Source organism: Apis mellifera, linkage group LG9, assembly GCF_003254395.2.
Source record: "Apis mellifera strain DH4 linkage group LG9, Amel_HAv3.1, whole genome shotgun sequence".
NCBI lineage: Eukaryota > Metazoa > Arthropoda > Insecta > Hymenoptera > Apidae > Apis > Apis mellifera.
In genome coordinates, this window is record NC_037646.1 from 8703670 (window position 1) to 8716621 (window position 12952).

The 12952-nt window shown below is 41.7% G+C and overlaps 1 protein-coding gene across 8 annotated transcripts in view; it reads left to right on the top strand.

Annotated features, from left to right (window-relative positions):
• The window catches only part of LOC409007 (heterogeneous nuclear ribonucleoprotein K), a 91289-nt gene that overhangs the window by 29181 nt on the left and 49156 nt on the right, over positions 1–12952 (top strand). For 4 of the 8 annotated variants that reach the window (XM_006561820.3, XM_006561825.3, XM_006561821.3 and 1 more), the window contains one exon: positions 3500–3549. Coding sequence is in view for 2 of the 8 variants with exons in the window: in XM_006561824.3 (XP_006561887.2) it covers positions 3349–3428; positions 3500–3549 (130 nt within the window). In the remaining 6 variants the exon portion in view is untranslated. Of the gene's footprint in view, positions 1–2353; positions 2505–3333; positions 3429–3499; positions 3550–12952 lie in introns of those variants that run through there. The other 4 variants (XM_006561822.3, XM_006561826.3, XM_006561824.3 and 1 more) reach the window with 2 other exon arrangements.

Sequence of the window (12952 nt, forward strand, 5' to 3'; positions counted from 1 at the left end):
TGGACATATGTCGTGGATATACATATATATATATAGTTGAAAAGTTAAATAATTTTAAATAACGGTTAGTCGATTTTAAAAAGCTTCTTAAAGTATTCCTCCGTGTAGTTACAGGGAAAAGAATTTGTGTTTATCGATCGGTTTACTCGACTCTCTGTTCATCGGTTGTTCGATCGATCGAACAAAGGGAAGCGGATACGTTAGCCGATCACCCTGCTTATATCATTTTTCTTCCTCGCTCGGGCATATTCCAACTTGCAACTTCCAAGTCGAAGAAACATTTCCATCGCAGTGTCGATTGCTCGCAGTCGTTCAACCGCTAAAAGAAAAGAAGAAAAAAGAAAAACCCAGATTCGATGGAATCGATGGTCAAAGAGGACGTAAAATCCGTGACGAGCAGGATACACTCTCGTCCTATACGACGAGTCACGTCTCATATTCTATCCGGGACTGAGCGAGCATCGGTCGATCGCGAATTTCGCGGCGATCCCTCGGCAACAAGGTATCGCTTCCGCGGCCTACATTTTTCTATGCGGTCGTAGTCACCGCAATCGAGCCGCAGTTTTCCGCGTTGCCATCGGATATTCTCGCGTGTTCTCGGTCGATTCGCGTCGAGCCAACAACCGAGTCTAGCTTCTGGAAAAAGAAGATCGTCGAGAATTGCACGAAGAAGGAGGAGGAGGAGAAGAAAAGTGTCCCATTGTCTCGTGTATACGATGCACGTGTATACGAATGTTTCTCACATTCTCTCCCTCTCCCTTTTCTTATCCTGTTGGTGTTACAACAAGGTAGACGGTCGCGAAAGTAATTAGCTTGAAACGTTTAATGGGAGAAACAAGTTTTCGAGTGATTAATTTCGTTCAATTTGTTCGACCTGTAAAATACTTTTACAGGAGGAGGGGCAATCTTGCCTCTTCAATTTTCAAATGGGTTTCGGACGTGTTTATTACGTAAAGAGCATTTGCATAGGAACGTTTCGGTTATAATCCTTGGCCGTGGCCGAGGACCGATTTGTCCGAGCAACGTGTTTCACTTAATTTCGTAATTGATTCGGGGAATGAGATTTTTAGAAATAAAACCGGTTGTTTGGCCGGTTCATTAGCAGTGGGAGCACGGATTAAATTTGGAAAGGGAGGGCGGAATCGTTTCGAGGGAACGCGATTAAAAGTTGGCCCCCGATGGGTCGATATACCGCGGGCCGGATAAATTATTCACCGATCCTAAACACCAGGTTCCAGATAATTTCTGAACTCGTGTGCCCGCGAAAAGGCCGGCATTAACGTTGGTTTCCGAGTGGGCGAGGGAAGCGTATTTTCGGTGTGGCCGGTGTTGCAACATCCGCGACTCGCCGCTGTGAACGGCAAAGTTGAATGAGATTTAAATTTAATTCTGAAATTTCGACCGAGTTCATTCGGTAACGAGCTCCTCCTGTTTCTCGCCAACTCGCGAGAATCCTCCTCTCGATACGAACGTCGCGACTGTTAATGTTATTCGATATTATCGTGCATGCACAAGTCCCCTGCAATTGCCACAAAAGAATACTTCTATCTTCGTTTTCCTCTTCGTCTGAATGCACGCGAAACGAGATAAAACCGTGGTGGTAGACGTAGAACGATTTGTCAAACGATTTTCCAATGTAAGACATCGTACACGATTATTTTTTAATCGCTCCATATTTATCACATGTCGCAGTGAAAAATTATCCCTTATCCTGGATACATTCCTCTTTTTATAAATCGTTAAGAGAGGAAAAACGAATTGAATCGTCTTAAATCGTCGCGATTCTCGTAATATCACGAAAATAAAAAGAGGAGCAAGAAGAAATTTAAAGCGAAAAAGGAAAGGGTGGAAAGAAACGTCAGGTAGTCGTAAGAAGAAGAAGGAGACGAGAAAGAGAAAGAGAGAGAAGCCCGCAACCGTGAAATTCTCTCGCCGCGTGGCGGTTGTGGTGAACTCGTTCATTGACTTCGCTCCCCCTCGAGGCCCCCCACCCGCCCCTCCAGATGCATCCGGATTATTCGTTCACGTCGTAGCATCGCAACCGGAGTGCACTTACTTATATATATATGTATATACACGTACGACACATGTGCGTTTTCGTTCTTCGACAAACATCTCCCTCCTCTCCCCTCCCGCCTCTCTACGCGCTACATTCCGCCCCCTATCTCCCCCCCTATCTCGCTCCTCGATCCTCCCCCCCTTCCGTGATCCAAAGCCTCCTCACTAGAGACCCACTCTCTTTACACACGCGATAAAGAAAGAGAGGCCGAAGTGTTGGAGGGGGGGCGTGGAGGGCAGGGAGGGGGAGGAGGTTAGTAGACAACGACTACTCCGTTGGAAGAAGCGGGTTCACCATTTCGCGAAGTAACTCGTGTTCTGTGTTCTCTACCTTAGCGTCGATTGTTCTTCCGATCCTACGCGCATCCTCCTCTCTCTCTTTGTTTTTCTCTCGAATCCTTGATCGTGATACACGCGGATCGCAGCGGATCGAAGGATAATTCAAGGTACGGCCGACTCTGGCCATGACCTAGCTCGACCTCTCTCTCTTTCTCTATCTCTCTTTCTCTTCTTACTCATTCACTCACTCACTCGTTCGCTCGCTCGCTCGCTCACTCACTTTCAGTTCTTTTGCTTTCGCTCTGATTTCGCGGTATTTCGACCTTGACGGTGTGTTTCGGGCCTCGAAATCGGGCCGGGCCGGGCAGACAGACGCAGTTTGCTCGGCCTCTCCTCGGGGAGAGGATTAATTGGGCGGCGGTTGACGAGAGAGGAACGCGTTGAACCGCGGCGGCGACCTTGCTCGTTCACCATCTTGTCAGATTGGCCGGTTAATTAGCGGGCGTGCACGTGTTTGGTGACTCGTTGGTGGAGAATTTGTGAAACAGTGCGCGTTGATCAGTGCTCGATTACATATATATAGGTTTCTGATATTTTCGAAGGAGATCTTCTCGACCGCTATATACAAGTATTAATCGCGCGAAATATCTGGATGATTTTACTCGTACGTGTGATTTTATTTCGTTTGAACTGGAAACAATCGAACGTACATCGCAATTCCTATCCGTTATTGCAGATAGCGCGTGTATAATAGAAAAACGTGTTGATCGATAATCGATAGATAATTCGAATTATTATCCCGAATGGAGTGGCGGGTCAGCGTGTCAAGGATGAGCGAAGCGTTCGAAGAATGAGAATCGGTTGTCTCGATCGCGAGTGCACCGCGTGTGAAGATAAGAAGGGACGTGGCCAGTACGCGGTGGCAACTTTCACGGATGAAACGAGCGTAGTAGTATTACGTCAGTAGGCAACAAAGCGTGTTTCGATACAGAGGTCGGACAAGCGTGTCGTATGTGTGTGCGTGCGTGCGTGCGTGTGTGTGCAGTGTGCGGGAGAAGAGAGGAGAGGCTTGAAGAGAAGGAATTGATTTGGTTAGAGAGAGAGAGAGAGTACTATCGACGGATGGATTAATTGGACGCTTGTCCTTTTTTTCTCTGTGCAGGGTTTACTGCCGATCCATTCCGGAGGGAACCGCGGCGTACATCGTTATTGGTGAGTAACAGTTTTATTATTTCGACGCGGCAAGAATGCAACCGCGCTCTTTATTCCGCATTCGAAACACGCGGCCGCGTGGAATTCAGTGACGACACGCGGCCAATACCGGCCTCCTTGCTTCGTGTTTCGATTCCCTCGTTGGCTAACGTATGCGATTTACAATCCACACCCGTTCCGTATAAGGGTAGCCTGGAAAAGAATGAGGAATCGGTCGCGTTTCTTTTTAATTTGCTTATAAAACAGAGTGGAAAGGTATGTAGAGACATTGGTCTTTTTTTTTTTTTTTTTTCAACGACTTTTCTCGTGATAGGATAATAATAAAAATGAGGCGTGGTATGTAAACATTGTAAAATTTTAACGAGAAGATAATTTAGAAATATAGCGTGAGATAATTATGAAAATTTTATCTTAGAGATAGACAGTGGTATTTCGTATGAAAATGTACGTCTATTGTATACTTGTATCTTTGTCCTTCTTTTTTTCATTTTTGTTTGATTAAAGTTACGAAACTATGTGCTTGTATCTTTTTTTTATCGGCGAGAATAACCTAGAATTAGAATATTTACGAATCATCCTAGTTTAATTTCTACTTCTCTCTATAAATTTTTCTAAAATTTAGAATTTCATACGAAAAGAAAGAGAGAAGAACAAAATACAGATAGAAGAAAATTATATTATATTATACAAGGTTCCATGCACCATTATCCGGTCGTATAAGAAACAGTGCTAAAGAACAGTGCACAGTTCGCTTTATCACAGTTCTAAGTTTAGAAACTCAATTGTACGTTGCATCCTGTGTGTTATCTTGCCACTTTGATATCGCTATTCGTTATGTATTCGCGATACAGCACCATGTAGCCAATAATCGTGAAATCCCAGCGCCTGGGATCGGAAACGCGAAAGGATTCGTCCGATTGGACGTGACGATCTCGACCGAGATCCAAAGAGATCCGACTCGTTACTCGTGAACGGCCCTGTTGCGGCCATTTCTCGCGCCACGAGGACGCAAACAAACCGAGGGTCGTCGAGCTGAATGAAATTCAAATCGGCTCGACCTACTCGCTGCTATTTTTGCTCCAGTTTTCATTTCGACGCATCTATGGAGATACGTCGTTCCCCAACAACGTTCTTCTATATCCGATCTCGAAAATTCCTTCCAAGAAATGTCCAAGCAAAGTAGACACTTCTCGATATTTATCGAAATCGAAATCGATTTATCATCCGATTGTAGATCTCGATATTTCTTTATGCATTCGAAATTTTTATCTTTTTTTAATCAACGACAACGTATCGAGTCGACAATAATTCAATAGAAATACGATAAATTCGAAAGAGGGGGGACTCGATGTACGAAATTGTTTTCTGAAAATTTGGGTTAGAAAGTTTCGCGATACGAGGAGGAGAAGAGTGCCAGGCTCGTTCTAAGGAGGAACGAAACGAGGAAAGGCAAGGAAGGGAGAAGAGTGGTCAGACTGGTGTATCAGGACGTTACACCTTGGTAGCAAGGGCACGCTCCGTGTAGCAACGTTGCTCGCTCTTTCCTCTCCTCTTTCCCGATCCTCTTTCCATCCTCTGCCTCTCTAAGCACTGAGGAATGCCGCGGGTGGGGGAAGGGTTAGCGCACGGATAAAAGACCCTTCCCGGCGTGGACCCGCGCTCGAGGGTTCTTCTCGTCGCAGGGTCAAGGAACGCGAGTGATAACCGCGCGTTTCCCCGATCTTGTTGTTTATGCAAATCGATCGTACCGTTAAGGATAATCTCTCCGCTCCTCAACCTTCGTCCGGATAATTTATCGAGGCGGTTGGACTGGTTTTTCGATCGGGATGACCCCCTCGAAACCGTCCCTTCCTCGAGGACCGTTTTCATTGTGATTTCCAATTAATTGCTCGTTAATTCTTTCGTTTCGTTTCTTATTATTTTGAACTCGATTTTATAATAAGGACACTGGAAAAAAGGCGAATGAAAATCGATAACAGGTTATTGATCGTGTAAGAAGTTTTTCTCTCTTTTTTTCTTCTCTTTTTTGAAATGTTATTACGCCGTTTATTTTTTTTTGCTCTTCTCTGGTTAGATAGATCTTTTTTACACGTATCTTTTTACACGATACGAAACTGGGATACTATTACGCGACAAAACTCGGAGTCCTTGAGAGTCTCTTTCAACGAGATAAATCTTGCGATCTTTGACGTAACGATACGTTATTTTTTCCTTCTTTTTTTTTTTTTTCTTTTTCTTTTTCCTTATTCGAAGCCAGAAACACCTTGCGTTTAGGCGTTTTCACGGTCTACATAGGATTACGTAAAACTTCTTCTTTGTGTCACTTGTTTTATTTCTTTGGACTTCTTCCATGACATTGAAACGGATGTTGTCTGAAAGGAAATTGGAACGGCGTCGCTTTTAAAGATAAAATAAATGAAATCACGGGAGGAAAATGCAGAAATTACTGCGCCTATAATGACGTGTCCGAGGAGTCAGACGTCCACCGCAGTGCATCATGCTTTGACGCATCAACTGTGTGGATATTTAAAGATCCGTTTCAAAATCTTGACGATAAATACTTAATTCTTGTAATAATAATTGTTTTTTTTTTGTGGCCATGCCGTTTGAAACCACCGCGATATCAATTCTCGCGTTGTTCGAAGATAATTCCGATGTTGGATTAAAATTAAAAATAGCTATCACTATGGATATGGCACGTGCTCAACGATTCTTAGACCTCGGAAATCTCGCTGTTCGCTCAATTTCATTGGGAATTTACATTTGAATTTTTCGATGTCTCTATTGTCCACTGATTATTCTATTTAAATTATTTTATTTAGATATAGAAATATATGCAATGTAAAAAGGAAAAGTTTATTTCCATATCGCCTAGTAGGTCAAGGATTATCTGTCCTTATCTAAAAGTGATTAGGTTAGCCCGAGATTAAACGAATAGAGCAGAATAGTAGAATATAGAGCAGTTCTCACTGTATGAAAAATCAGATAATTTTTGCAAATCTGAATTGAAAAAAATTATCGAAACTTATATTTTTAGAGAATTTCAATTTCGAACAATTCCTGTATTTAGAAACAATCTTTTTTCTCTATGCTTCGAATAAAAAATATCTATCCAAAGCGTTTCTGTATAAATTCTAAGAACGAATTCTTCAAAATTTCAAACAAAAATGCGCTTCATTAAGATTCAATTTGCTAAAATAATTAATGATAACGAGATAAGTAGATGAACGTAGCTGCGACGATCTTCATTCTTGGAAACTCGTAATTGTGGCAAGCTTTATCTGGCCATTCCCCGTAGAATTTTCCATTTATCGAAGCTTCCACCCAATAGAACCGGTGAATGTTGAATTAGTCGTGCCTACATCATCGATCGTTCCCTTTTCCATGTTTCGTCATCGGCCAGAGATATACCTGTTTGCTTACGCCGTCCTTGTGCTCATACGATTAGAGCCGCGATAATATCGTTTGCGCTAGGTGACATTTCAACTTTGATAATTGTAATCAGAGTTTCTAACTCGTATAGACTCGATTCGAAAATTTCGAGAACGAAAAATCTTCCTCCTGCAACGCGCCCTCCATTTTTCACCAATATATCGAAATACGTAATCCAGAATTACAAGAATATCATCCTATTTTGAGGATCTTCTTGGAAGGAAAATTTTTCACGCACATTATTGAACCTATTAACTTGATCGAATTAAATTTATCGACTCGCGGATAATCGATCATCTATCACAGTTTTTAATCCCAATTTTATCCTGAAAAAATTTAAAAAAACTCGTCTCGACCCGAAAAGACAGAAGAAATCCGATTGGGCGTTGCTCGTTCCACGAAATTCTATTCGAGCATCGATCGATTCTAACTTTGGCGACAGGCCGGGGGGGAAAAGTGGGAAAGTACGAAATAATCTTGGCCAATCTCCTCAATTGGTAAACGAGAGAAAGAGGGGGCGAGGCAGAATATGAGAAGGAGCTCGAGAAGAATCGGCGTATTACTTGCTCGCTCGGCTGTAAATTGCTGGCTCGGTGAACAATCCCATTTACACGAATAATCCGCGCGAAGACGTGGAGCATCGGATATTCGTACGGTATGCTTGTGTCGACGATGTAAATGGAACCTCCTTTTACGAAGTGGCTCGGTATCAAAACCACCGGGGCGAGGTTGCGTTTTACGGCGCCCCTCTTTTCGTAGATCGAGTTATCCAAGGTAAGAAGATAACAAGATTCGAGGGAAGGATTTTTGACATTTTTTTCAATCGCGACAGCTGTTTAAATTGTCATCGATAAATCCGTGAGAGGTTAATAGGGGTTGTTTTATAGCTTAGAGATATAAAATCCTCTCTCTACTGTTTGTATCAAATTTTTGAATTCGATGGATAATCCAATTGGAATTCGATTCGAATATAGGTTAGGTTCGAACGAGTACGAATTTCCTCGATTTACGTTTTTCCGCGCAGTGTTCATCGACGCGTAGGAAATCGATAGGATATGTTATATAAATCGTCTATATATAATCAAATAGCAATGCCAATCAATGGCACGATGATTCTCACATTTATTTGCCAAATTTTATACAAGTTGGAATTCGCGATTGTCGCCAATCGTTATTGACCAAATATTTCATTTCTATTCTTCCGTGTGTAAAAATCGTATTGTATACTTCGTAAGAAGGTTTACAGAAGAGCTCTATGAATTACGAGTAATCCCTTTACTTGGCCCTATCCCTTCGAGTCGTAAACTGGTTGGCAACGATATATCGCGGATTTCGTTGTCGCAAAGTGGATTCCCAAACCGTACGAGATAAACTCGTACTCGTACTCGTGTTGCGTGGAAGGGTTGCGGAGGTCGTTTGAAAACGGATTTAATTAGCAAATTATCGAGCGGCGACACGTTTCAGCAAAACGGGGACGGGTGTTTCACAAATGCGCGTTGGTTAATTTGAGAAGCGAAGGAAACGAGCGATGGCTCGACGAGAAATACGTCTTTATACGTGACCACGACAAATGGATGAAAGCTCGGTCGCACGTATATATTCCTGTTGGAACGTAGAAATTAACGGTGGCCGCACAAAGCATAGTCGCTCGAGACTTCGTCTTGTAATCGTTCAGTGAACCAGAGCTCGTAAACACGTTGAATAGATTCCTTCTCTACACTCGCGTTTAACCAACATTTCCCCACCGATCTAACGTTATAATTGGCCAACGTACTCGTCCAAATTCTCTTCTTCTTCTCTCTCGTGGAAAATATATAGGAATAATCGTTGAAATTATTAAACGATAGTTTTAAAGGAATCGCGATTCGATAATTCTGACCGATTTTCTATTGAAACTTTGCGATGACTTCGCATTCTTCCTCGCCGCTTCCAAACCAAATATTCGTCATTCACACCTCCTATTCTTAACGTTCCGACGTGAAAAAAAAAGAATTCCTGTTCGTCGCAATCTTCGATACGAGATTATGGTCAGCGAAAAAAAGAAACGAGTTAATGAAATACAAAACTTTGCATAAATTTACGAAACGATAACATTGTGGAGAAAAACACGGGTGTAAATTTAAACGTGTGACAATTTCTTGTAATTTTTTCGTTCCCTTTTGTTTTTTCAATTCTCGCCTTCTTCTTTTTCATATTTTCGACGCGTTCCACCAAAAATTTCGTCCCCCGTTGGTGCCAATCTATTTTTACCAGCAAGTAGTAGTCGTCTCTCGTTGCGTTATCACCGATGCACCGACAACCGGTTCGCCTTTTATTGCCTCGCTGCATAAACGTTCTCAAACATTTAACAAGCATTAACGCGTCGGCCTGTTGACATAACTGTCGGTATTTGCTTGGAAAGTGCGAGTTCCCGATGATTCTCTACCCGTTTTCAACCATTCTCCTTGCTCGAAAAGTGGCCTGTCAACGAGAAATCCCGTTGATTTCATCTTTTATCGCGACTCTTCCCCTCTCTCTCTCTCTCTCACGGTTTTCCCTGTTTCCGGATCTTCGCTCGAACATCATTTCATCGAGATCGTCGAGAGATCTCTGTAAAATTTTTATCCGTCCCTTTCTTTCCTCCGTTCTTTTTTCTCTTCTTTTTATTTTTCTGGTATATTATTTCTTCTATAGTCGAGTGACGGATTCCGGATTCGAAGTTTCGAACGATTGAAATTGTCGCACTTATCGAGAGAGTTAAATCGAGGCAATATCGGGGCACAAGTTTATTTGTTTCTGACACGTCACCCGATAAATGGGAAGGAGGAAAACGACACAATTCAGCGAGATACCAGGCTGCGTGGTAATGCGCACTCTGTAATTTCTTATCGGGATTGGCGATTGAGTCTCTCTCTCTCTCTGCGAGCAGGCATCGAGGTGGATTTAAGTTTCTCGAAACGAATGAAATTCGACGTAGTTTTTATCGTTCGGTAAACTCGTTAAATTCCATTTGCATTTTCCCCGTTTTATTTTCATATATTTGTGCGTACAGGGATTAGCTTCGATAACAATGATGATAAAGGAACATACGATAATGACGAATACGTATTTACGATTGTTCGGTTAAAAATATTTTTCAGCAAATTTTAAGCCTTCTCGAGCTTGATTGTTGAAAACATCGTATCGTTAAAAAAAAACACTATTAATCGCGAGTATTGAAAATGCGATCATCGTTCAAGAAAGGAGATAAAAAGAAAAATATATATTCGCATTGATAATCGCGCGATGCATTTTCATACACACAGTTGGTCGACCGGTATTTGGGGCAAAGGCTCGGCCGTCCAATCAACGATATCATTGATCACTCTATTTAAAGAAGCCGATGGAAAGCGTGACGTCAAGCGTCGAATTTCTAAGCCAACTCCGTTTAGCCTCAACCGAACCCGGTAATCTCACCTGCCAGCATTTCTTTCCATCCTTCCATCTTCGAATATTGCACACGTCTCTTTCTACGTTCTTCGTTTGTCTTCCCTCTCTCTTTCTCTCGACTCTCGTATCGAAGACTCTGAGCTCACATTTTCCATAAAACAATCTTCTTGCGAAAATTTCGAGCTCAAGATTCGAATGAAAAAGGAAAAAGAGTTAGGTTAGGATATATGTGTTCGTTGCACGTTTTATTCCATTCAATGTAGTTGGAATAAAGACGATGTGAAATTAGCTCATTTAAGAATTAGATGGAGGCGTTAGACGTTAGAGGAATGATTTCATTGTTGGAGAAAATTTTATCAAGATTGCGGATCTTCGAGGCAAGGACGAATCAATTGCTAGATTAAATAAAGTGATTTACAAAAATTAGGAGGAAAATTCCGCGCGAGAATCATTTTTTCCTTCCTCCGGAGGGAAGAGACGAGCGAGGGCGAGACAGATGAGCGATCGTGGTAAACAACGGCCGTGTTTTTTTCGTCGTGGACGGACGAGTTGAATTTATAGCCTCTTCCTATCGTTCCGTGATTCTCCTCATCCTTCTTCGAACCGTTTTGTTTATTTGGCAATCGGCCTTCTTACCCAATTCTATAGTTTATTATCCGCTACAATGATGTCGTGCGGGGGAATTTTTGGCGAGGATAATTCGTGACAATTGTGAAAATCGCGAGGAAGGTAACAAATTTACTCGAGCGAGATAAAATTAATATGTTTATACGAAGAGGTGGAAATTTTCGACTTGGAGATTATCGACAATCGGATTATTGTATTTCGGAAGAAATTAAATTACGAGTAAAATCGAGAATTGAAGCGTAGAATTGAAGTACGGTATGCGTGTATCGGTATTTTCGTTCCGTTGGTTAATAGAAAAACCGGTTTTTCTCTGGTTACATGAATAACGTAACGAGTCGACGTAATCAATTAAGTTTTCTTCATTTAATTGGCATTAGAGCGATGCCGCCCGTTTGTTGTTCGTTGACCTAATTAACGTCTAGCGTCTAGCAATGGCGAAAACAGTCTATTCTCCGTTTCCTCGACCTCGAATTATCCTTACTTATTTTCTTCCAATGGGAAAACAATTGGACGATATTTATATACTTGTCGCATTTTTCGAAATTTGTCCACTCGAGAAAAGTCAATAACGCGGTAAAGATCGTCGTCCACTTGGGCGAACATTGTGCGAGCTTTATAACACGAGGTTTATTACACAATATTGCACGCATAATGCCAGTCGATAAAGTCAATGAACTTGTAGAATAAACGTCCGATACACGCGCATAAGCGTCGTTTTTCCTTCTTTCTAAAATAATCCTGAAAACGTTTCGTGAAGGTAAACCTTCTTCTAAGTTTTTGGTCCGATTCATTCAACACCGTACATCGTTTAAAGAAAATTTCAAGTAATAAGTCAATTGATCTTCGAGGTTGATCTATAATTAATCGAGAATTATTTATCGAGTTGCCATATGTTGGAACAAAGATACACGCACACACTGTCATTTCAAATTTCACGGTTAAAAATTAGAAGAAAAAAGCGTCGTTTACGAGGCCGTTGTCATCTGACAAGGGATAATACCAGGATAAACAAGGTTCACGCGAAAGATGTGGAAAGGGGAGAGGAAGGAGTCGCAAACATCATATTTTACCAGCAGCGAGCAATTTCGGGTATCATTGTCGCACTGGCTGCAATTATCCCGGATATCCGTCGTCTGCGCGACGTCGAAATAATTACTCGGGCCGCGTAACAACTAGGAGCGCAATTACCGCGATAAGAGGCTGTTCTCGATCCCCGCGTACCACGGATTCTCCTTCTCGTTAAGCCTCTTTCATCGAATTTCCGCGAAAATTGGAATATTTCGGTTCTTCCGGTTCGATGGTTCTTCCCCCTCTCCCTCCTCTTCCGTCTCTTTTCCTTTGACCGTCCATCCACTTGACTTCGTTTCTTCCCAGAGGCATGGATGAACCCCCGAGTCCCCCCGTTCTCTTCGTTTGACCCAAATAATCGCTTGCTCGATTATTCTTACGCGTATATAACAAATTTCTCGAATCGATAATTTTCGAATTACACTCCTTTATTTCGAACGTTCCTCTCTCTTTGAATTTTTTTTTTCCAGACGTTTAATTTTGTTGTCCATTACACGCGAAAACAGTTCTGTTGTTCGCGTGTTATTTTTTTCAGACGTTTAAATTTACGGACTTACGTCAATTTTGATCCATGCGTAAGTCGTTTCGATTCATTCTATAATAAATAAGTCTATTCTCGTATTCTTTTTATTTCTTCGTGACGATTTAATTCCAAGTTACTAGTTTTGGCTCACCTTGTATAAATTACAATCTTTCGATACATTTAAAATTCAAGATTGAGTTACTTTTTCGATTCATCTTAAAGTAAATCTATTCTCGTTTTCTTCTTACCTCTTCGAGACGTTTAAATCCAAAGTTGTATAAATTATAATCTTTCAACGCGTTTAAAAAGATTGCGCTTCATTTTATAATATACTTTTTCGATTCA